This window comes from Macrosteles quadrilineatus, unplaced genomic scaffold (assembly GCF_028750875.1).
Source record: "Macrosteles quadrilineatus isolate MER2022 unplaced genomic scaffold, UCM_ALF_1.0 Scaffold_1__1_contigs__length_201487025, whole genome shotgun sequence".
Classification (NCBI taxonomy): Eukaryota; Metazoa; Arthropoda; class Insecta; order Hemiptera; family Cicadellidae; genus Macrosteles; species Macrosteles quadrilineatus.
In genome coordinates this window covers 123,751,857-123,777,052 of record NW_026542594.1, presented here as the reverse complement: position 1 = coordinate 123,777,052, position 25,196 = coordinate 123,751,857, and the positions used below count along the sequence as shown (strand labels likewise).

Sequence of the window (25,196 nt, the reverse complement as noted above, 5' to 3'; positions counted from 1 at the left end):
TTAGCCGCTTAATATTTTAACTTAATAATATTAGTTTCACAAAGTTTAGACGTATATAGCTTTCTAAGTCAATATTTTTGTTTACATTTCCATAGTTTGTTAAGTTTGACGTGTGTTGTGCGTGAGCGGATGATAGGAGATCGATGTGTTGTGTTGAGTGAAGTATTCAGTCAGGTCAAGGTGTTCAATGTGCCTTAGCTCTCGGTTCTCAGCACTCAGTAGTTGCCGGGCTGACACTTGTACGGGACCAGGGACACTTGTACGTGATGGCTCTCTATTTCCGCGCCGTTCACACCCTTACCATCGTCAGGTGTAAGTAGCCTACAGGAACCGGGACACTTGTACGTGATGGCTCTCTATATCCGCGCCGTTCACACCCTTACCATCATAAGGTGTAAGTAGCCTTCACCCAACACGACTAGAGTCACTTCCTTCACTCACTCACTTCACTTCGTCACTTTACTTCGTGTCGAGTCACTTCGTGATGGCTCTCAACATCCGCGCCGTGCACACTCATTCCATCATAAGGTGTAAGTTTCACCCAACACGACTAGAGTCACTTCCTTCACTCACTCACTCACTTCACTTCGTCACTTTACTTCGTGTCGAGTCACTTCGTGATGGCTCTCAACATCCGCGCCGTGCACACTCATTCCATCATAAGGTGTAAGTAGCCTCCACCCAACACGACCAGGGATATCATACACTGTAAGATATTAAGACAATGAAAAGCAAACAGTTGACGTGGCGATAGTTGTATGGGCACAGCTAACCGTTAATGATACATGTGTTGATAATATTTAATTACACGATTCTCCCTCCTAACCTCCACCTTTAAGCCACCTCATCCTCTAATTTCATTTAAAAAAACAATCCAGGCCGGCATAAAATGTAACTAAAAAATTTGTTCGTTGTTTAACTGTTTTAGGGAGCGTCTAATCACAACCACATACGAACGCAATCGTTAATACGTTAATCGTAATCGTTAGTAGGCTACAAATGCGAGTTCAACTCCTATTTTACTGAATAAAAAGCAAAGCATAAAGTAACACTAATGATCAGACTAGTTATGTCTTCACCGCAATTATTTCATTTGTGTTTGTATATAATGAAAGATCTTAAGTCTCGAATTTGTCTCGAGTTTTTACAACCAAAACAGATTTTAATAATATAAATAAATTAATACTTTATTGTCTTGACAATATACATTATATGGACTGTTCAATTACGTTTAGTATTAAATAAAACTCTTCAAATATATCAAGGTATCAATGCCTTAGCAAACTGATAAATGTTATAATACTGGTTTAGCTAGAAACAACTATGTCCAAGGCACATTTTGATCGGTTTACCATTCAACAACCCCACAACTCTATTGTGTGGTTGTAGGCGGGCGCTGCCATGAGATGTCGACGGCAGTAAGTGAGTTGCCGTCCCCGCCGCAGCTGGGGCCCGCCCCCGCTCCCGCCTCCACCGCCACATCCTGCAAACTGATCGCTTCGGAGAATATGAACCCCGAGGCCGAGGGGGCGACGCCGCTCATGTACGCGTGTCAGCAGGCGAGGGAAGCCGACCTCAAGTCTATCATGACCAAAAAGGTAACATCACATTTCCATTTATCAAGCTATTAGTTATACAACTAACTGCCTTGATCACTAAAGACATCTCATAAAATTGAAGTCGCGTTTGTTAAGTTCCAACGAAGAAAAAATGTGTATACTTTTTTGGATACAAGTGTTATCCCTTTAAGAGTTGATAATAATGCAATAAGGAAACCTTGATGACACACTCTGTGCTATTTACATAATATTGAATTAAAATTTAAAGAAGCTCATGACAGGACAGGTATCATAAACAGAAACATAAACTAGACAAAAAGAAAATTTCGATTGCGAGTGAAAATTTAAAAACGTACGTTTTCATGTCCCTGGCCTTTTACTTCATAGATACTGGATTTGTAGTTTATTATTATGTGTTTTTATATTTTTTGGGATGGGGGCAACATGTTACACACATTTATTTAGTTTTAAATAGGTTCTAGGTATTTTTTTCGTATTTTTAAAGTCTCGAAATTCACGACCATGACGGTTCCCTTTTCGGTACAATTTCCCACTTTCACGCTGTTTTTTGACTAATTATTCATGCCAAAATATATAAAGCCATATTTTTATGTCATCAATGGTTATTAAACTTACAAAAAAGGAGCATATTATAATTTTATTGTCATTGCAAACTGACTACCATGACAAAATAAGTCTGTCCCTCGATTTGGCGTCACGACCATTTGGGAAAAATTTTCAACTTTGGAGCACGACAGTGGCAAGCCTGGCGTCGATGGAGTCAGTTGGTTTTAGAGACTAGTTCGGGGTGTACGTCAGGTTTGTAGTGCCGGTCGTTTCGAGTTGAAAGGAGGAATTACAAGATTAATAAAGAAAAGATTGTGTTTTTTGTAATTTTGGTGTGTCCATGACCGTACATAGTCATTCGATGAAGTAGACATGGTGTTAATTTTTGTTTAAAAGATATTTCAATTGCTAGATTAACCCAGAAGTCCACTTTGTATCCTCGAACATGAGGTGCAGGGCTACCACCAGAACAGAGCCAAATAACACGTAATTTCACGACCATCGCGGGTTTTTTCACGACCAATCCAGCCTTATGGATTATAGTGTGTTTGGTCGTGACAATAACTTTAATATAATTGTAAATTGAACAGTTTAGTTCAATTGAAACACATATTTTTGTTATAACTAACAGTATAATTGAAGGACTGTTTAGAAAGATTTAGATTATTTCAGACAATTCACGACCGTACCGCTTGTCCCTGACCATCACGTTTATGATTTCTATCATAAAAATTTCAAAAATTAAAATATCGTCATATTTCAATGTTTTATACACAAAAGAATCACACCTATTTACAAACATACCGATTTTACGGGTCTCAGGTAAGTTTTTTCGGAGTTATACAAATTAAAAAAAAATTTTATTGACTTTTTTGAAATTTTTGGAGTTTTTTTTATTTTTTTCTAGAAAGACCAAATATACCAAAAGCTCAGTGACCTTTTTATTGTATAATGGTCATAAGAGTAAATTAGTTTATAGCAAAACATAGTTATAAAAATAATATTAACTATTTTTAATACTCATTTAAACGTCCGTTATGGTCGTGACAGGATTTTGTGTTTTCCACTTAAGATGCTCTATTAAAAAAAAACTACCAAAGATATTGCGTTACCATGGACATTTTATGAAACTTCAAATGTTAATGAAATAAAAAACTAATAAAAGTTTTGAAAAAAGAGGAAAACATTTTGCAAAGTGCTTTTCCTGAAAACGTACGTTTTTAAATTTTCACTCTTGCACATACAAGAAACAAGTTATCAAAAAGCTGTACTTATTTTCAGTAGGGATGTTACCAAAAGTAACTCGTGCCAGGAGGTAGTAATGTAAAGTAAATAAATTTGACCCCGAAAATACATGCATGCTACAACCTTTGCATCCAATAGAATTACTATTGAATGTGTGACACACTTTTTCCTGTTCGGGGAAGATATATATGATCGTGGTCGAAACCGTTTGCCAAAGATAGCTCAATTTACAATGGCTGGGTAAAATTCCAGAGTCTGCGATAAGGGAAAAAACCGGGTCTAACCGGTATAGGACTGGCTCATACACGGGCACTATGAACAAGTCAAAACCATCGATGTATAATAACTCCCTGGATTGCGCGCTGAGGTTGAAGTAGGGCTCGAAAAACGGTCCGTCGCTGCCTCGCTCTGTCCGCGAGGAGTGGGGATAAAGGCATGAGTCACCCTAATGGCGAGCGTCGCGCCCGCTCTCGCCACGTATTGCTATGTTAGTTTTGTGGAATTATTACGAGTAAAATTTATTATAACAAACTTATGGAGGTTTGTAAACAAATATAATTAATTTAATTACTTGCTCACACTTTACAGACTATGCATCATAAGTAAATCTCAGAAGAAATTTAGTGATGTTATGAAAGAGTTCGATTTATTTATAACCTATTTGAGCATGGGCCAAAACAAAATCACAATAATATTTTATCACATAAGCATGTCATCATTTGCTGATGTGAGCCCCAATTATTATTGAGAGACTTAGCAACATGCAAGAATATACATTATGGTTATATTACAGTATGTTTTTTTGTCATACGTGTTTGTAAAATATATTATACTAGGTGAACCCGTGCGAATTCGCACGAATAATAAATTAGGATATAAATTATAACAACGTCGTTGTATCGAGGTTGGTCTTGAGCTCAATCGTTGGCTATATGCATTCTAAGTTCTTTTTGATGTTTAATAGAAGTATAGTTTGCAGGACCAAGCTCATCATGCTGAAAACTTGTGCGTATGGATTAATATCAACCAAATGTTGAGTCAAAATGTGCATGAGTTTAGTGCTGCAAGAACCATTAACTTTGTTTAGCATTCTTCCTTGAACAGCGGGTTTGACGTCCGTAGATATAAATTTGGGCATATGTGGGATGCTCCCCTTCTGACGGTTGAAAGGTGGCAAATGGGTGATAAATTAAGTCTTGTACCTTATACATGAAAGGCCCTCCACCGTATGTTCTTCAATTTTAGCTCGATTGCTGACCATTGCGAGCGCAGAGTTGTACGATCTAATGCCCTCTTTGTAGTTTCTGCTCAAATGATTTGCTCCAGTAAGTAGGCTCTGGATATAATAGATTTCTCGGTATGGTGGTAGCTCGGTTCCTTTATGGCAGCAGGATGAAAATGCTTCGCATCGTCCTCTTTGTTCTTCTTTAAAATGTAGCGCACCACATTTCTGACATTTTAATGCCATCTCGCCAAGTGAATGCTGCTGAATTCTTGTATTTGTCAGTGTAATTTTGTAAGCACACGTTATTGCCACTAACTGTTAATGCTCCTCGGCTCGGCTCCTTACGTTTTGCATTGCTTGCCATATATTGACTTGCCGTGTCCGACCAAGGCCCCACTGGTCCGACCGGCAATATTTCTTTTTCGTCGGGTCCCTTGCATGTTTAAACGAAAATATAATGTAAAACTTGTTTTCCGTCATAACATTTCTTTGCTGGGTTTCTAATTATTTTTAATAATTTATTTTTGTAAAAAAATACAACCGACTTCAAACGCTCTAAAAAGAATGTAATAATTTCAATAAAGTAAACTTTTGTATTAGGCAAGCTCACGTATTTTAAGTCGGCGCGGCTCTATGATGATTTTTGATACAAAATTGAAAGAGGATGTCCATATTGCAGGTGACTATCTATAACTAAAGGTGTTAATCTGCATGTATTTTTCATAGTTATGCGTTAAGTGTTATTTTATTACCGTAATCAGAGATCGGCATTATAGTGGTATTAACGAGTATCTTTAAAAAGATTATAACGCATTTAAATGTTTCTAACTTGGAAAAGTAACGTTTTAATACTAAACTACTGTAGCTTCTTTTCACTATCATAATATCAAACTAAATTATTTTCCTATTCATATAGAACATTTGTGTGTGTTATTTTCAAAATGCATTTATTCTGAAGTAAACATAAAATACAAGAAAATATTTCCTTTAATATGTAAACAAAACAGTTCAGTATGTTTTTATATATTTATGTTATCCAGCTACAATTTATTGATTTTCAAAATACACACACAATATTTAATTCAAATCATATTTGCAGTTTGAGCCGCGCCGACTTGAAATACGTGAGCTTGCCTAATACAAAAGTTTACTTTATTGAAATTATTTCATTCTTTTTAGAGCGTTTGAAGTCGGTTGTAATTTTTAACAAAAATAAATTATTTCATGATTTTTAGTGACTGTATAATTTTTTATATATTAATTGCTTGAGGATTTTTGATAAGCAAAACCGTTTGAAACAATCAAAAGTTCCACAGAACAATCATTATTTTAAAACTGCTTGAGTCACCTGTTCAGGTTACATAATCAATGGGTATGAAAGTAAACATTTTTAGATATTCCTTAAGAAAGAAAGAGTTGTCCATTACATTAGGCCTAATGAAAAACTAATTGTCTTTTCTAGATACATTGAAATGTCAGACATCATCGTTTCCTGCAATCGGTGTACTTCTACATTATAAAAAGAAATACAGTAACGTCAAGCCTTTTGAAACAATGTGAAAGTTATTCCTCAGCTACCAGCACTAAAAAATCTCTCAAAAGTGGAAAATTGGTCGTTAACACGTATAGTACCCTTGGGAAATATTATATGAAAGATTGGTTCAGCTAAAAGTGGTGTAAGTCATGGAGGGGGTTTTGTTTGCTCAAGATATAGCCTAGTCGAAATTGCAAATCAACTTCCTCTAGGACTTTCCGAAGCAGGCATAATAGTATTGATATGTTATAGTAACTGGGTAGAGAATATTAATAAACACTAGTGTACATGTTTCTCGAATTCGAGCAATTGCAAAGTATTACAGGAGTTATTTTAAAACGAATAACAGTCATATTTACCATTAATTTAAAAGAGCCAACTCAAGATTACCGGTGTGTAGCTCAGACTATTTTTATCTTCGTTATTGATAAACCTAAAGCATTCCTGCCGGTTTTCTCCTTCTCAAAATGCCTCGCTGTACAGGCAACACAGGTCATTGATAGAGGGCCAATTGAGAACGAAAAGTCGTTTTGGGTTAGTGTTAGGGCGCATTTGTAACCTAATAGTTGAGATTGTCCAGGGTCAGGTGCTGACTGTGATGAGTTAAGCCTATTACGCGCCACTGTTCTGTAGCTGCGGTCGTTATCACGATTACGCCTCCTGTTTATGTTTCGTTGTCGTCACGTCGGAGGTATTTAAAAGAAAAAAAAAACAACAAATAAACAAATTATAGGTACACAAAACAACGATAAATGCACAAATTTAAGTTACAATCTACTAACACGATCCTTCATAGCGACACAAAACAACGATAAATACACAACTTTAAGATACAACCATACTAAAACGAACCGTCTTGGGGGTTATGTTTACATAAACTCAAATAGTAAATAAATGTACTCAATGCGTTTCATTGAATTGAAAAATAACAGCAATTAAATTATACAGCTGACCAAAATGTAAACAATTAAGTTCTCCATAAGGATTACATGGGAACTTTCAAAGCCACTGGGGCAGAGCCCAAGGGACTTTTTCAAAAATGTAAGGCCAGTTTGCAAATCTACGCGACACGCTCTTTCCAATGAGACGTCAATGGATAAAATCGGTTAAGAAATGGCGGAGGAGTTCAACCGACAAAGTTTCATGTAGCGTATTAATTATATAGATTCCACATCTGAAAATGAAATATGTATATGAAAGATTGGTTCAGCTAAAAGTGGTGTAAGTCATGTAGGTGGATTTGTTTGATCAAGGTATAGCCTAGTCGAAATTGCAAATCATCTTCCTCTAGGACTTTCCAAAGCAGGCATAATAGTATTGATATGATATAGTAACTGGGTAGAGAATATCAATAAACATTCCACATCTGCAAATGCATGTTTAGTAATTAAAATATTTAACACTTTTAAGACAATTGACGATTATGCACTGTCACACTTCTTAGGTCGTGTAAGGAATAATTGCATTTAATTTATATTTAGACCTGTTTTACGAATGCTTTGGTTTTCACAATACACCTTTATTTATTTGTCAATATCATACAGCTATTCACTGAAACATATATGTTTTTGTAAGTCAGAATATTCAATACTAAAAACAGAATTACTGTATTACTGAATTACGGTCAAACGTTAAAATACATTTTTTATAGTAACCAAAACAAAATGCATTTTTCTCAATGTAATTCATTTAGGCTCCATGGCAAGAAATAGTTTATTGATCAATATGAAGCAACTGTTTCATGAAGAATTGTCTGTAGCTTCATTTAAATGGTTTCAACTAACAGCTGTAGGAATATTATTATTATTTATTGCCTTCTCTACAAATGTAAACAATCTGCACAAATGTAAACAAAATAAATGTTGAATATTTAAGGTTTTCAGAATTTTTCACCGAAACAAATATTATACTTAAACATAATATATAAGGTACCAAATAGAAACTCTCCTGGTTTTTTTGGTGGTGGAACCACACTGATCGGTAAAAGAATCACAGAGAAATTGGTGAACATACATAGAAAAATAAAACATCGCCACAAACAAATTGAGAACCTCCTCCTTTTGTTGGTATAGTGGGGAAGTCGGTTAAAAACATGCAAACTGTTTACATTTCAAAACCAAACAAAACAGCTGGGATTTAATTGTTTTTACTAATGTATTGACATCTGTTTCGTTAAAGAATATAATAACATTCAAATCAATCACAATGTTATCCTTATGGAAGGAACTTTGAAGGCAGCCCACTCCCTTAAAAAGATATATTTCGAAAAACTAAAGCCAGTTTGCTCATCTATACACCTAGACGAACATTTTGGCATATAATATGTGGTGTTAAATCTTAAAACAAAAAAGCCTTATTGTTCACAAAGTTTCATGTCGCGTATTAAATATATAAATGTTGTTAAATAAAAGGAGTGTATAATATTTTATACCAATATATCTCCAATTCATTGATTATTCTCACTAAAGCAAAATAATAACAAATTATTTTCTCAGATTAATATTAAATACTACTGTGAATCCAAAATGCATTCTTTTATTCAACGATCTTTTTAAAACTATGGACTACAATAAGCAATAAAATGCATAAACATACGCTGCGAGATTTGCACGATAACTCGGGCGCGCTCCCGGCCGCTCCCGACCCATGGTCGGGCTGGGGACGTGGAAAGGTCTCCCCCGGAAACATCACCCCCTGCGTCATATTGACGTCAGAGACCGGGGGGTGATGTTTCCGGCCGCGGACAGTTGATTGATTGTAAATTGATTTCAGTTGCAGCATGCACTCGTCGATATGACGAGTTATTTTTGAGTTTGCGTATTAATTAGATAATTATATTCACTTATAATATACAATTATCAGATTTTATAATTACAATTTATGTTAACCGGATACGTTAACCCCGATCGTTTTCAAAATGCACACCCCGGAAAGGTCTCCCCCTGCCATGATCTCCCCCCAGTATACCTGATGTAGGGCTTGGGCTCGTGACTCGGTGTCGTGCTTCGAGCGCCGGGTGGCGTGAGCGCCGCGGCTTAATTAGTGGTGCGAGCGCCGAAGCCATAAATCTTGTAAGGGTCTGCTCAATGAAGCAGAAGTGACGAGGTTAACGCGAGCCTCTATGGTAGGGCTTATCCTAACTCTGCGCGGTGGTCACATCGGGTTCCCCGCGGCACATGTCTAATTTCGGAGAGCCAGCTGTTATGTTAGGTTTGGTTAGGTTAGGTTAGGTTAGGTTTAGGATAAGTTAGGTTAGATTAGGTTAAGTTAGGTCAGGTTAGATTAGGTTAGGTTAGGTTAGGTTAGGTTAGGTTAGGTTAGGTTAATATTAAACGTTTATGCTATTATAATTAGGTATAAGAACGCTCTAAACAAACTCAGTTTTAAAAGGTTCTAAAAGCTCACATATACGGCACAATTTATCTACAACATGGATAATTTGACGATTATAAGTGTACAGTATACTTGATTAGCGCTGTCAAATCTGTCACACCGTAGCAGGTAGTCTGCGCGGCGCGCCAACGTAACCCGTGACTCGAGCCAGCTATTGTTCACAAGGGTAGAGACTGTGGCTGCGTCTCGAAAGCCACGAATGTTTATGGCTATAAGCTGGGGGACGAAAGCCACGACAATTAGTGAAGGGTCGAAAAGGTTTTAATCCTGGGGCCGTAAGCCACGACTGCTGTCAGGCCAGGGTGGCAGCTCACAGGGAGAACGGGAAATTTAGGTTCCCTGTTATTTGTGCGTCGCAAGCAAATTCGTCGGTCCGATCTGAATCCACCGTGCTATAAAGGTTAGAAATAGACCTTTGAACTCTACTGCTGTTTTTTTTTATTCTACTGTCTGGTTATCGTTAGTGTACTGTAGTTAATTACTCATACACATGCAATAATTAATTTCAAGCAAATAATAACTCGGGATAAGCTATTATCGTAGGTAGCACGGTAAAACCTAAACCCTAAACAGTTTAACTTTTTCTATTTTATGTTCTCAGAGGCCAAATTTGTATTAAATCTACTCATTTATTCAACAAAATTGGTTATTATTGTGTGACGGACGGTTACTGAAGGGAACTAAGGAAGAATTAACCACCAGGATCGTCGGACTGATCACTTTGAAAATATCTTAAAATCATGTTTGTTGCTAGAATACTATTCCAGATGTATAACTTAGGAAACGTGTAAAACGTTTAAACATAATTTTTAAATAGTAGGCTTCAGTTAGTTCCACCATAACTGTATTGAAAAGTTAAGTTACATAAACACCGTGCATGATGTTTTATTATGGTACTTATAACCCCCAGAGCCCTAAACAGTTGCAGGCTCTCCTCTAATTCAAGTAAAAGGTGTTATTAAAACTTGATGTCATGCATATACATTTCTCTACAAAAAGATTAACAATTTAGTAATTCACTTTAACAGCGTATACTTACGTAATACGCAAAAAACATGAACTCCCATTATACAGCAATTGCATGATTTTTACAATTTTAGTAGGCTATAAGTAGGAATGAACGGGATTGCACTTATCAACAACTTCTAATCTTTTTTCTTGAGCACCCAGTCTAAATAATCTTAAAATAATTGGAGAAGGCAGGTGCCATGCAATAAAATAATATCTTAAATTAATATTTACCACGACATCCCGAGTGTTAGGGTGCGCAGAATCCTAATGACTAATTCCTAACTACCTCACCCCAAGCCAGAAATCAGCTGTGACCCCTATTACGTTCTGTTCTTCCCTGATATTACACGCCCGGATGGTGCTGGGTCTTCAAAAAAGTGCAGTAATGTATAAGACTTTAACCCAAACAATATTGTCAAATGCCAAATCGTCTATGCTGATATATTAGAACGGTTGGTAATAAATTTCCGATGCTTAACTTGATAACCGATAAAAAAATATCTGCTTTTATATTAATTTAGAAGTAGTCCATGTGGAAATTTCAATACAAATAGGCCATAAGTGATACCTAGTAGGCTATATAGCTACAACATTATTTTCTGTAGGACGTGAGAATCACCTCGGAACAATTATCAACGGAGATTTTAATGCTACCTAATTATATGCATATGAATGAATGTGTGGGTTTATAACTCAGATAAGTTTACTATCAAACCCAGCATGTCTATAAATTAATAAGAACTGTTCTTCAATATTATTAAAAGGAAGTTAAAAAGATATTTTCTTTGTGTATAAATCATATCAAAATTGGCCATGGGAGTTGTATATTTGTACAAATCTACACAATCACATTATCTGTACAGTTTGGTTTCGTGGTGGCCCAAAAGTGATTTTTCTACCAAAAAGTCAAACTCAAAAGTTAAAACGAAAATAATAGCAAAAAAGAAGAAATAATGCAAATTTTTAAATGTTACGTGTTGGGAAATGTTAATAACTACACGTAATAATACTTTGGTGACATAAAGAACCATGTAATCATTTTTTACAATTTTAATTTGAATTAATAATGGAATAAAAACAATAACTGTGAGACATACTTAACTGAATACTTAACTGACACTTAACAGATTACAAATAACTCTATCCTTGCGAAACTCTAAATGCGCAAAACCAACATAGCAACAAAAGCGCAGCTTATAGAAACTCTTATTCTAATTCTAGTTTTTTATGACAATCAAAAATTCAATATAGCTATTCTACTCAGACCTTTGCTAGTATGGTCAACAGATTTAAAATGCTTGTTAAGAACGCATAACGAGTACCAAAGCCAAAAGTTTGTTTAACACAAGTTTTAAGTTTTACACGTGTATTAAATATGTTAAAACAGTATATTAGGCTAATAATTTTTCGATTTCCACACCATTTCGAATTTATAGTGGTGACAAAATACTCAGTTAAAGATATTTTTTAAACTTTGTACAACTAAACCTATACTACTTTCTACTCAACCGAGTTTTGTTAATTAATGGGTCATTGGAAAGCCTAATTCGTTTAGATTGGCAAATAATTATAAAAATGTGTCACGTAACTAGCTGTGTGCCCGTTCTACGCACGGGGATCTTATCGTAGCCAGTTGAAACCTTCTTATATTAAGAACAGCAGTTGATTTTAATATTTTCAGATATGGTGGCAAAACAATTATAGATAAAACTTCGCAAATACAGTATCTGACAGTTTCAAGCACAAGCCAAAACAAATGCTTCGAAATTAAATGTCACCCGGATCATGTTGGTCCATATGTTAAATCCAATGATTAAACTAAAAAAATGCTTTATAGATCTATGAGGCATAGCCCTAAGGTAGGCCTGAAAGTTACTTTCCCCAATGGTTAAAAGTATATAAGGTACTACAGTAGTGCTGTATTAGCGGTCCTATCGCTAACAGCTGTCGGCAGATGTTAGCAGATGTTACCAAGTTAATTAGTTTAAAGGGCATTCGGAGGAAATGACGTAAGAGCAGGTGGTTCCGGTGTGGTACGTCACTTGTGACGTATGTGGGTACTGTTTTAATTGTTTAACGAGCAAAACACAGTTTATACAATTAAATGATGAATTTAGTTACATTCATAGTCAACAGTACTGTGTAGTATTCTAGTAAGGTCAGCGGGGCGCGGCGCGGCGCGGCATGGGTGACTCACTGGTGGCCGCGGAATTGGGTTAGTTGGACGGAGGAAAGTTTTGTTCAGGGTTGCGGCGACGCCCGGCCTTGTTACTCAACCTTCGCGGAGCTGTACCCAGATTTGGATAGTATCCACACAGTTCGCGTTTGGACGTAGTGGCGGAGTGTTAGTTTATATGCGTGTATAATACTGTATATCTACGCTATGTAAGCAAGCTAAGTTGTAGGCCTACCTACAAATTAGGCTATAGCAATTATAACTTTTAACACTTCTTTTAAATATTGTTTACTATACGAACATTGAAAAATAACTGAATTCTTTCTCTTGGTTGTATTCAAACAATAAATCCTGTAGCCTTAATGAAAATGCGGTATTCATGAAAATGCAATCAATAGCTAGTACTGGGAAAGGTGATGGAAATACCTATTGTAGAATGTTGTTTGGTCCGTTTATAACAAAGTATTCGACTTATTGTTGAATTCAAGCTAATTCAGAAACATAGGTCAGTACTTGGAAAGGTAAATGGAATATGAGTGAATAATGTAAAAACAAGCTCCGTTAATCCGTTAGAATTTCTTAGATTGCAGTAATTGGGTGACAAGTCACTCGGCCTTCACATTTTTAAGGCATATGATCGTGTTTCATCTCAAAATATAGAAGTGTACTATTCATTTACCAGAAAAAATAAAACTAGAAAACGATGTTGATTTAACTATTTTTTAAATAATTCAATAAATCGATCTGTCTATCTATTCTATATGTATAATATGTGAGGCAGTTTTTTGTGAACACTACTCCTCCCTCATCTGTACCTGTGGACCAATTTCAACGTTTGAGGTGTCAAAAGATTCGTCTCAATTTGTAGTTTTGCAATAAGGGTTTATAATTTTAAAGTTCTTACACTTAAGGGCGCAAGGTGCACTCAAAGATTGCGTTCGTTTCAGAATTGGAATAACACACGCGGGAGTAGGGTCTATTGTCGCTACGGTCAAGTCAATTTTTCTTATTCAGGAGAGGCAAATAATATACACATTTCAATGAGATAAAATGAAAATTGTTATCCAAATCTTATAAAAGAGTTATCAAAAGTATTTCAATAAATACATTTTCATACGAAACTAAAGATGTTTTGTGTGATATTGGAAAGATTTCTTCTAAGCTTCATAACTGTTGGAAATATCGTCTAAAATAACAAGTCGTCTTGTGGATCAAAAATTAAGTTAATTTAATAGTAAAACTGATAGAATGAAAAACTTAGATTTGTGTATACATCTTACTTCATCAAAATATAACAAACAACTAAACTCTGTTGCCAAGGAAACATCATATGTTCTTTTCTAACATAGATATTATGGACATTATAATATGAATAAATTACATCTTTAACACACCCCCGTAATGTCCATAATACATTTTAGAAAAATAAGTTTTAGTTAAGAGGTCACCATCCCAATGAAAGTTTTCATTTTAAAATGTTTCAATGATGATAAGCCCTTTGTTAAAATATCAGCGGTTTGTTCTTCTGTTGGAATGTATCTGACAGTGATCTGTTTCCCAGAGACCAACTGTCGAACATAATGGTATCTCGTCTCAATATGTTTAGAGCGATCGTGGAACATTGGATTGGTCATAAGTTTAATCGCACTTTGATTGTCCACATGTAGTATAGGAATAGACTTTTCTTCAATTGCGCCAATCTCTTTCACAAGACGAAGGGATTTACAGGTCTCGCTAGCGGCAACATATTCTGCTTCCATTGAAGATTGGGAAACACACCGTTGAAGCTTACTCTTCCAAATAGTCTCATCAAGATTGCCATTCAAAAATGCTGTTTTAACATCAAACTGTTTGATAGCAAGATTGTACTGAACTGAATAGCCTAACATAGTTCGCATCGTCTTAAACCGAGCTACAGGGCTGAAAGTGTCACCATAATCAATACCAGGACGCTGAGTAAATCCTTTTGCGACCAAACGCGCCTTGTAACGAATGATCTCGTTCTCAGAATTTGTTTTCAGTGCAAATACCCAGCGATTATCGATTACTTTTCTTCCTTTTGGTTGATCAACCAAATCATAAGTTTTATTTTTTTATTAATGAATTTATTTCTTCATCCATAGCGGATTTCCAATCGACGACATGTTCAGATCTAATTGCTTCATCATAATTTTCCGGTACTTCGTTTGTAAGTATTGCAGAAGCTGAAAGCTAATTTTTATCTCTGTCACTGACACACATGACAGAATAATCTCTATATCTCATAGGTATTTTTATTCCATCACGTTTTCTCAGGTTATAAGTCTCCTCTTGTAATATATCACCTGGAATAGCGTTATCATCACTAGGACACAACATGTCTTGCTCATCAGTATCATTGGTTCCTGGATACACGATATCTTGCTCTTCTTCATGGAATATATTGTCATGATTACTGTCAACAAGCTGATTTCTGGTCTCATCATTTAGAATTGATTGCCTACTGTCAAGGGGATCATGCTCGATATCATTGCTACTCTCTTCAATGTTAAAGTAGTGTTTATCATCGTTATTGTTTATTTTCTTCAAAATAAAACATGATTCTTTTGGTGGAATGACCTTAACAACCATATTATACAATTGATTAGCTGTATTAAATATAGCCAAAGCAATGATTGTTCCATTTTGAGAAAACACCCATGACTTACCATTGTTTTTCACAGTCTGGTGGATGCCTTTTTCACCTGCTTTCCTCACAGAGAATAAGTTACAAGCAACATCAGGACAGTACCAAACATCATCGAAATACCTGTAAGTCCACTGTTTACCATCAAAAACCATAACGTCTATTTTTCCTGACCCCAAGGCCTGAATATGAACACCTTGGCGAGCACTGTCCATCTTTTTAGGAGTATCAAATGGTGTGTAAATGACAAACCATTCCCTGCGGTGTGTCACATGGTGAGAAGCACCACTGTCAACAAGCCAGTTGTCACATTCACTGAAAAATGACTTATCAATTAGGCCTACCTCTAGATTTGATCGAGTCATCATTGCAGCATTTTGTATCTCACGGGTACATTCATTTGATTTATGTCCTTTTGTGTGACACTTAAAACAAATTACACCTGTTCGACATTTTTTAGATAGATGACCATTTTTGCCACATGAAAAACATTTTATCACTCCTAATTTTTGCAAGTCTCCCTTTTTGGCATTTTTGGCTCCCATATATTTTAGCTGTTTAGAACTTACTTTTATTTTGGAAACCATGGATACTGCTACATCCATCTCGTCTCTGTCCTTTAGACGTAATTCAAAGTTGAGACATTTCTTCTGTAGAATGTCCCATGTCTTCACCTCCCTTGGTGAGTCGTGCCAAGTCACATATATGTGATCATATTCCTTTGGTAGAGTTTGAAGGAGTCGAGCACACAAATCATCTTCATTAATAGGCTTACCGTATATTGTTAATTGGTTTTGGATTTCGTCAAACTTTTCCAGATGACCATCCATTCCAAGGGTAGGTTCCCAAGAAATGTTATGGAACTTATTTCTCAATATGTCAATATTTTCAGTTGACTTGACATCATAAATGTGGACAAGTTTCTCCCACATCTCTTTTCCTGTAGAGCAATTGCTTACTCTAAGTAGAGGATTCGTCTCAAGGGATAAAACAATATATTTTCTGGCTTTTGCATCATTTTTTGACCAATTTACCAATTTTTCGTCATAATTTGGTGTACCTGCTGTTGGTTTTCCGAATTCTCCACTAACAATTCCATAAACTCCTTCACATTCTAAGATTACCTTCATGACTATTTTCCATGTTGTGAAATTCTCAGTCCCTCTTAATTTTTCAATCTGTTTTTCATTACTCATCATTCACTATTCTATTAACTTCTTCTCAATTAATTTAACCACTCTGTTCTGCTACCATGTTGGAAATATCGTCTAAAATAACAAGTCGTCTTGTGGATCAAAAATTAAGTTAATTTAATAGTAAAACTGATAGAATGAAAAACAAAGCCCCCCATACACGGGCGAGCATGTTCGCGAGCATGCTCGTGACGGTGTTGGCGACGAACATGCTCGCCCGTGTGTGGGATCCGTCGTGGCGAGCATGTTGGGCTCGGCGCTCGGCTCGTCAGACCTGGCGAGCCCGAATACGAACATGCTCGTGAACATGCTCGCACGTTTGAGGGAACGACCAATATGTTCGAGAGCATGTTCGTCGCTGCAGCTTGGGTAGAGATAGGCTAAATGATTCCATCGATGTAGCCGGTACTATGATTCAAGTTACACTCGTGGACTCATTACAAGTAACCGTTCCGATTCCAAACGATTACTTCGTTACCGCCATTACAAAGTAGCCGCAATAGACAGATTGCACTTGTAATCATCATGGTGTTGATACTCTGAGGTATTCCAGTTACAGTAATAGATTTAGAATCAATGTTTACAGAAGCTAAATAAATATTTATTTGTGATTGTAACGCAATAAATAGAAATTTAAATGAGTTTCCAAAATAGAGGGTTCATAAATTACAATTTGTATATTACAGTATTACAGAAATGTGTACAATCAATTCTGTAGCAATTTGTCACAATTAAATAATTCTAAGAAAGGCAGGAATAAGCAGAACTACGAGAAATGTTATTGCACAAAGATGGAATTTTAACCAACATTATTTTCAAACCATAGCGGATGAATTTAATCCGATAACCTAAGGCCTGGCACACACGGTCGATTTTTACATCGGCTGATTACAAAATCGGCCAAAAATAAATCGCTTCTGATTTATGTCTAAGAAATAATGCGTATGTTGAAAAAAAAAAACTAAATGCTGTAATTGCAGCAAAAAAGCAGGAGTATGCTAAATACACACAACTTGACTGTCACAGAACACAAGAGAAGCAAGAATAGGCCTAGGAACCGCTACCGAGCGCCGAGCATGTTCGCGAACATGTTCGCGAGCATGCTCGTCCGTCTCTTGGAAACGACAAGCATGTTCGCGAGCATGCTCGTCCGTCTGTTGGCAACGCCGAGCATGTTCGCGAGCATGTCCACCAACATGCTCGCGAACATGCTCGCCCGTGTATGGGGGGCTTTGATTTGTGTATACATCTTACTTCATCAAAATATAACAAACAACTAAACTCTGTTGCCAAGGAAACATCATATGTTCTTTTCTAACATAACTATTATGGACATTATAATATGAATAAATTACATCTTTAACAATAACAAACGGCATCTATCATTAGACCATTCGTGGCTTTTAATAGGTTGCCACGAATACGAGAACAGAAAGTCTGTTCGAGGATTCATGTACTCCGAGAGAATATAGAACACGTAACTTTTAAACAAATAACGTGCGAAATTAACTTTTATTATTTTATAAGCCACAATGTTTACAGTAACGTGTTAAGCAATTCATTGATTCATTACTTAAGAGAGCTAAGCCCACCTAAATGTGTATTTTAAGCTGAAAATGAATGCACTGTGAGTGCAAAATGGAGTAAGATGTTCTGTGTAGCTTTTTTAGCGAATTTAGCTATACTGTACTGTACTAGTAGGTGGCACTAAATCCTACATCCGGGACCGATATACTTTTAACGGTGTCCGTGAACACGAGAACTTGGGTAATTTTGGTCCGAATATGATGGCATTTGGCTTGAAGGTGTAAGTTGGGATGAACTGGCATGAGTTAATTTTCATATTTTATAAAAAAAAACACTATATTTCCCTCCTGTAGCAGCTAACCTAGGTATTTGTTGTATAATGTTTTTTTTTAAAATGTTATTTAAATATATGTAATTGAAAATCCAATAGGGCAAATGAGAAATCGTATATGTAGAGCTAAAAAAAATTATATTGAAGTGTTGTTTTACAACTAAAGGTAACGGAGAAAGCTTGAAAAGAAAAAAATGATATTTGAATTATCTTTGTTATTGTTATGGAGATGTAGTTTACTTGTTTCTCTATGTTGATAATATTTGATTAATTGATTTATTTCATCCTAGACAATAAACGTTAGTTAAAAACACATTTTACCTTCGTAGAGAACCTTAGCAGCAGAACTAAACACTCTTTAAATCTAACTTTGTTTACGCTATTATTTTGCCCGTGCCGAGGGAAGAATATATATATAAATTAATATAAATTCCCCAAGGATGTATATCTCTAATTTTACTGTTTGATGTCTTTTATGTGTTCGTAGTAATATTAATTTAACTTAGCTGGTGAGCTTTGTAGTATATTATATATTTAACATTTTTGCCAAATAACTGTAATAGCTATTTACATTACAAGTGTAGTAAGAGCGTTTTTACATCACGCAGGTACATGTTGTGCAACGAGCGGAAGCGAGTTGCATAATTCTCCTAAGTGATGTAAACAAGCTCTTGCGTAACGTGTAACGTTAACGTACAAGATTTTACCTGACCTGACAAAATACAGAAGGTTACAAACAATATTTTTCATTATCCATTTCACTCATCTTACAGTAACGTTAATTACAAACAAAAGCTAGGTTAGGAAAATTCTTCAAAGCATAACAATAAAATTCAAGCGCACAGCTGATTTCTAGCGTTGAACGTCGTTGGCTCCATAGAGGTATATTTGTTAAGTTAAGCATTCAATGTTATTTAAATGGGTTTCATTACCTCACCGAGTGAGTTTTTTCAACTTTACACCACTCGTAAAGTAATGAAGTTGTATGCATCACGCTTGGGATAGGGAAGTTTAACATGGTGGGTTAAAAAAGTATAAACTCTCGTGTAATATAAATTTCAAGTTTTTTAAGACATGCAGCAGTTTAGAACGACACATGTTGGCCCTACATACTTCACATATACTTAAATTGTTTGAAAATAGTTTTGCAAGGGTCATCAAAACGGGTTGACACTGATAATTATTATTCATATCCTTATTCCGTTAAAAATAAATAGAATTTCCTTCAAATTTTCATTATTTGTTTATAAACAGTATATCAGTAGTTTTGCTCTGTTTTCATGTCAATTCCTGTAAATAGTTGTATATTTTTAGTTTACCGTTTGACGTCTTATTATGTGTAAGTGGTACTATTAGTCTATCTAAACTTATGTAATCATTATATATTTTTTAGTAAATTAGGCTATTATTTTTCACGACTTTATTATTGTATATGACTTCTTTTGTCTATGATATGACCTAAACGTTTCATACATAATAGTGTTTATCCGAACATTAATATTTTAGATAGATAGATAGATAAAAACTAAATAAATATTTCATTAACAATCAGCAAGCAAAGCCCTCGGTCAATATCGAAGCATGAACAGTCCTAAACAGATCCGAGGTATGGTAACTACATTTTTGCTGGTTTTTACGTACTTGATAAGCATACTCACAGCAGACCCCTTGAGATCTTTGTATGATATTATTGTGTAGATATAGTACATTGTGTCACTTGTTGTTCGTGTGAAAGAGGCGTTAACATTGGTATTTTATTTATAGTTGATTGTTTATTTTTCTCTTTTGAATTTTTCCAGTCGTTTAATAGATTTTCATTGGAAGATAGATTTAAATCTCAATGATGCTATTAATTCTGATATTTCAACAAGGCTGATTAAAATACATAAACCAAAGATAGGCTACATTGCTTGAAAAATAATTCCTCCATAGTAAATTGTGCATATAGTAAAGGTTGTAATGCAACTGAAACGCAAAATAATTAATTTCCAACAGTAACCCCACATGTGGGGTATTTCAGTGACCTGCGCGTTAATCCTCTGATCCTCTCTTGGCTGGAGTTGCCAGAGAGTCCCAGCGCTAATGAGGGGTAACCCTGGGACCCTGTGACCGCACTCGCTCAAATATTTTACGACCAACCCTTGTCTGGGTTGCCCTGGAACCCTCTGACCTACAACCTTCTCCCTCGCCCCTCCCAACTACCTGGCCCGCCGTCGTGGCTTTCGTTCCCAGGATTATAACTATTCAAACCCTCGCTAATTGCCGTGGCTTACGTCCCCCCAGCTTATAGAGATAAACATTCGTGGCTTTCGGCCTGCGCCCGACTTATCATCCTCCTATTTATTGCCTCTACTAGTAGTGGTGAACTAGCAAAGAGACGGCACTTCCGGCATTTTTTGGCCCAGAACTTTTAAAATTTTCGGCGAAAAAAATTTCCGAAGCCCCAGGATCATTTTTAGCCACTTTTTTTAAAGACCCAGCTCTCGACCTATACACCTCTATATAAATTGTCTACTTTTTTAATACTGAAAAACATGTCTGGAAATGGGGATCATTTTTTAGCCACTTTTTCAAAAATCCTGATCTTTGCCTGTACACCCCTATATAAATGTTCAATACCATTGTACAACTTCATTACTATTTTAAATCCACATCTATTCACATGTATATTCTCAAAATCATCAACTTGACAGTGCGAGGTTTGTACGCGAACTCGGACGCGCTCCCGGCTCATGGTGCGCTCCCTTGGACATCCTTTGCGGAAATCCATGAGTTCTGGCTACTTGGGAACCCAAGCCATTTGACATACAATAAATCACCCTTTCTCCTAATTACCTTCTCCACCAAATACATGTCTTTATACTTGGTCTTTAACAACTCCTCTGTATAGAATCCTCCCCTGATTATATTGCCATTTTCATCTTTCAAGATATAAGTCACAGGCTTTGTATTCTTAACTTCTGCTATTGTAAATAGCTCCCCTGTCCAATTTGGGGTATATCCTTTACTAAAAACATGTTTATACTTGGAAATCCTTACGCTATCACCTACCTTATATCTTGGCTTTTTAACTTGCACTACTTTAGAAGTCAACCTCTCATGCACATATTTACTATTCTTAATACTCACTTGGTTAGGCTTCATTCCTATAGATCTATGCACTTTATTATTATATTTTCTAATTAACTTTGGAAGTAAATCCAACCATTTATAACTCCCCTGAGCACTAAATTCCCTATATAGCCAATTCTTTAAAGTTCTCTGGAACCTCTCCACAATTGCAGCCTTAGTTGTAGAAAATGTGTGATAGTGATTAATATTTAAGTTTTTCATTAGTTTGCTAAAATATTGATTAAAAAATTCTTTTCCATTGTCAGATTGGATGTTTTTAACCCCCTTTGGTAGAATGGTTTTAATGGCTTCTGTAACCACTAACCCTGTCTTATTCTTTAGTGGAGCAGCATAAGCTTTTTTAGAAAATGTATCTATTAAAGTTAAAATATATATTTTATTGCCAGAATTTTCTCTAGCATAGTTTTGCATATCAATTAAATCTATTTGTATGGTTTCGTTTATACCCAATACTTTAAAAGACCTTCTAATGAAATTCTTTCTTGCAGGCTTATGAAGTTCGTATGCAATTTTATTCATTTTTTATAACATCATCCTTTCCTGTAACTCTAAATACATCACCATTAGATCACCAGACCTCTACCATACATCACCCCAATCAATAGATTATCTTCCATTCTTTTAAATACATAGTTTTCTGGTATATATGGTCTATTATCTATATACTTAAATCCGCTCAAAGATGTGGGGTCAGCAACTAATAAATCAGGATTATATTCCATCAAATTAAAATTTTTTTCTCCATATACAAATTTTGATCCATCGTAATGCATAGATTGTGACATTAGACAAATATCATCCGAATGTTCCCCTTCTGGTAGATTTCTTATGAATTGATTTTTGGCATCCCAACAATGTAGTTTTTTATTATAAGTTATAGTCTGTTCTTTTGTAACACAGTCAGTGTCATCAATGGCTGGTTTAACACGTACTAACCTTTTATTATTAAAATTCCAATAGCCTACTTCCATTTTTGGAACTTGTGAAACATTCACAGCATCTTTACTATCTGTACCGTCTATCAAATTGCTAAGTTTCTGTTTTTTTGCATTCCAAACACCATTCTCTGATTCTAAAAATTCATAATTATTATCGTCTTGTACAAATGTATCATCTTCTTTTCGTATTAAAGTCTGTTGTAAAGTGGGCACATCATTTAAACTTTCACCCTTTTCTACATTAGTAATTTTCCGTTTCTTAGCATTCCAAATACCATTCTCTGATTCTAAAAATTCATAATTATTATTGTCTTGTACAAATGTACCACCATCTGTTCGTATTAAGGTCTGCTGTAAAGTGGGCACATCATCTAAACTTTCACCCTTTTCTACATTAGTAATTTTCTGTTTTTTAGCATTCCAATTTTTATTCTTCAATTCTAAAAACTCATATTTAGTTTTACCTTGTAAGAAGACATCACCTTTTCTAGTTAATGTCTGTCCCAAAGTTGATACATCATCTACAAACTCCCCATCTTTAACATTACCAATTTTACGGTTTAAACCATTCCAACTATCGTCTTGTAAATTTAAAGTAGGTTCACTACTAGCCCTGGGTTCTGCAGGCTTATTATATGGATTATATAAACGATAAAATTTATCTATAAACATATTTTTATTTAATAAATAATTCCACTTTCTCTCAATTCCTCAATAATGGAATCTATTGCATTATCCACTCCTGAGTTACCGGCTTGGCGACTTAGCCAAAGAAGTCTTAACCTATCTACAAGCTCATTAGGATCATCCCAATAAATATAGTCTATTTTATTACCAGTCACTTGTCTCAAACCTTCACCAACAGATTTAAAAAGAGGTTTAATTATATTAAGATATTTAGTATGTCTATTACTTGAAATTGGTGCACCATCTTTGTAACTCTTTAAATGTCCATTTGTAGCTTCCAAAATTTCTTTATAATTTTGCAAATCAGCCGGAGTATAATCCTCAGGTTCTTTTAAAGTTAACAATTGCCACAAACCTTTTGTCCCCTTGTAGGTTTTATTTGCAACTGTAACATCATCATTGGCAATATCAACTTCCTTATTTCCAATAAAAAATTTATTTGCTTCTCGTCTAATACCATATGTAGTGTCTGTCATACTACTTTTACTGAGGTAATTTCCTAAATAGTCTGATGCTAAAAGACCAAAATATAATTTCTGTGGAGTGGATTGCTGTAATGGTTGTAATGGTTGCAATCTTGGTATTATTGGTATTCTAGATGGAGTCATTGGGAGAATCTCCATTGGAGGCCTCTCTGTTTTGGCGATTTTTTTTAATTCTTGTAATGGCTCTCAATAATAATTGTAATTTATGTAATGGGCTTTCTCTAGTAAAGGTTGGAATGTTTGGAACCTCTCTTCAGCCTCTAGAAACTTGCCACGTTTTAAAGCTCTATATTTCTCTCGTATTTGATTTGCAGAGTCAACCAATTCTTGTTGAATGTTTTTCATCTTTTATTTACATTTTATTTATCTCATTTGACAAAGGATTGTACTCAAACACTTTATCATGTATTATCAAACAATATGCAGATGTATTTGCTGGCACATTTTCTGCAGTTTCAATCTCTAATTTAATATCAACAATTCCTTCCTTTACTGTTTCGTTCTGTCTAGAACAGTCTATTACAATTAGTGGATATTTCTTCATAAACTCAACCCTACTAATCATAGGATCTGGGATAGTATTATAGTAAGTCTCTCTAAACCTCATAAACATCTCATAAGCTTTAGAGACATCTCCATTTTCAAAGTCGAGATTTAAATCACTATAAGGATAATATTCAGAGTTTAGAAATATTTTGAGATTTTTTAACTTACAGTGATCAAATTCATCAGTTCTTTTTCGTGCACTATTATCCCTAGCTGTTTGGAAACCAAATATAATATACCTAGGCTTCTCCAAACTTGAAGATGTCTTTACTGACCATGTATGTCTTGTTGTATTGGGATATGATGGAAGTTCATGCAACTCTAAGCTTCTAAATGCAATTTGCAAATTTTTATTTTGCAATAACATCTTTTGTAATTGTAACTTCTCTCCATCTGATGGTATCACATGTGGCATCACCCATTGAATTGAGTTAAGTATAATTTTGGGAATCATATCAGCAGTGCCACTGGCTGGAGCACTAGTGGTTGTTAATATACAATTCAAATCATTTTTGGATCTTTTCAACACCAATTCTTGTTTGACATTTACTAATACCTTATTAAAATCCTCGAATACACCCATTAACAGCTCTAATGGCAAACATGTACTAAACTTGCCACCTTTATGGAACTCTTTTAAATTCGTGTCAGAATCAAATGCTACATTTGTCAATTTAGTTGTTTTATTGTAAGAGCTCAATATTTTCATAAGACTAGAAATTCCTGGGTTTCTTACAATGTCTATTTCCTTACCTGCAACTTCGTATCTAATTTCATCAAATAAGAACGCAAATGCATTATTTATAAAATGACCTTTATCATGATTTTCAATTTCTCCCTTAATATACAGATAACTTCTACATGGCAGAGTTAGCAAATCTTGATTATTAATACATATTCGAATTTCATCAGAATTATTTATTGCTAAAGTGTTGTGGGGAACATAGGAGTGATTTGTAATTTTAACCACACTATCGTCGAA

The 25,196-nt window shown here is 35.3% G+C and overlaps 1 protein-coding gene across 1 annotated transcript in view; it reads left to right on the top strand.

Moving 5' to 3' along the window:
• Window positions 1-1,507: 1,507 nt before the first annotated feature.
• LOC129000296 (uncharacterized) overlaps window positions 1,508-25,196 on the top strand; it is a 236,244-nt gene continuing 212,555 nt past the window's right edge. Inside the window, exon 1 of the mRNA XM_054427260.1 lies at window positions 1,508-1,598. Coding sequence (XP_054283235.1) covers window positions 1,509-1,598 — 90 coding nt within the window. The 5' untranslated portion in view covers window position 1,508. The remainder of the gene's footprint in view (window positions 1,599-25,196) is intronic.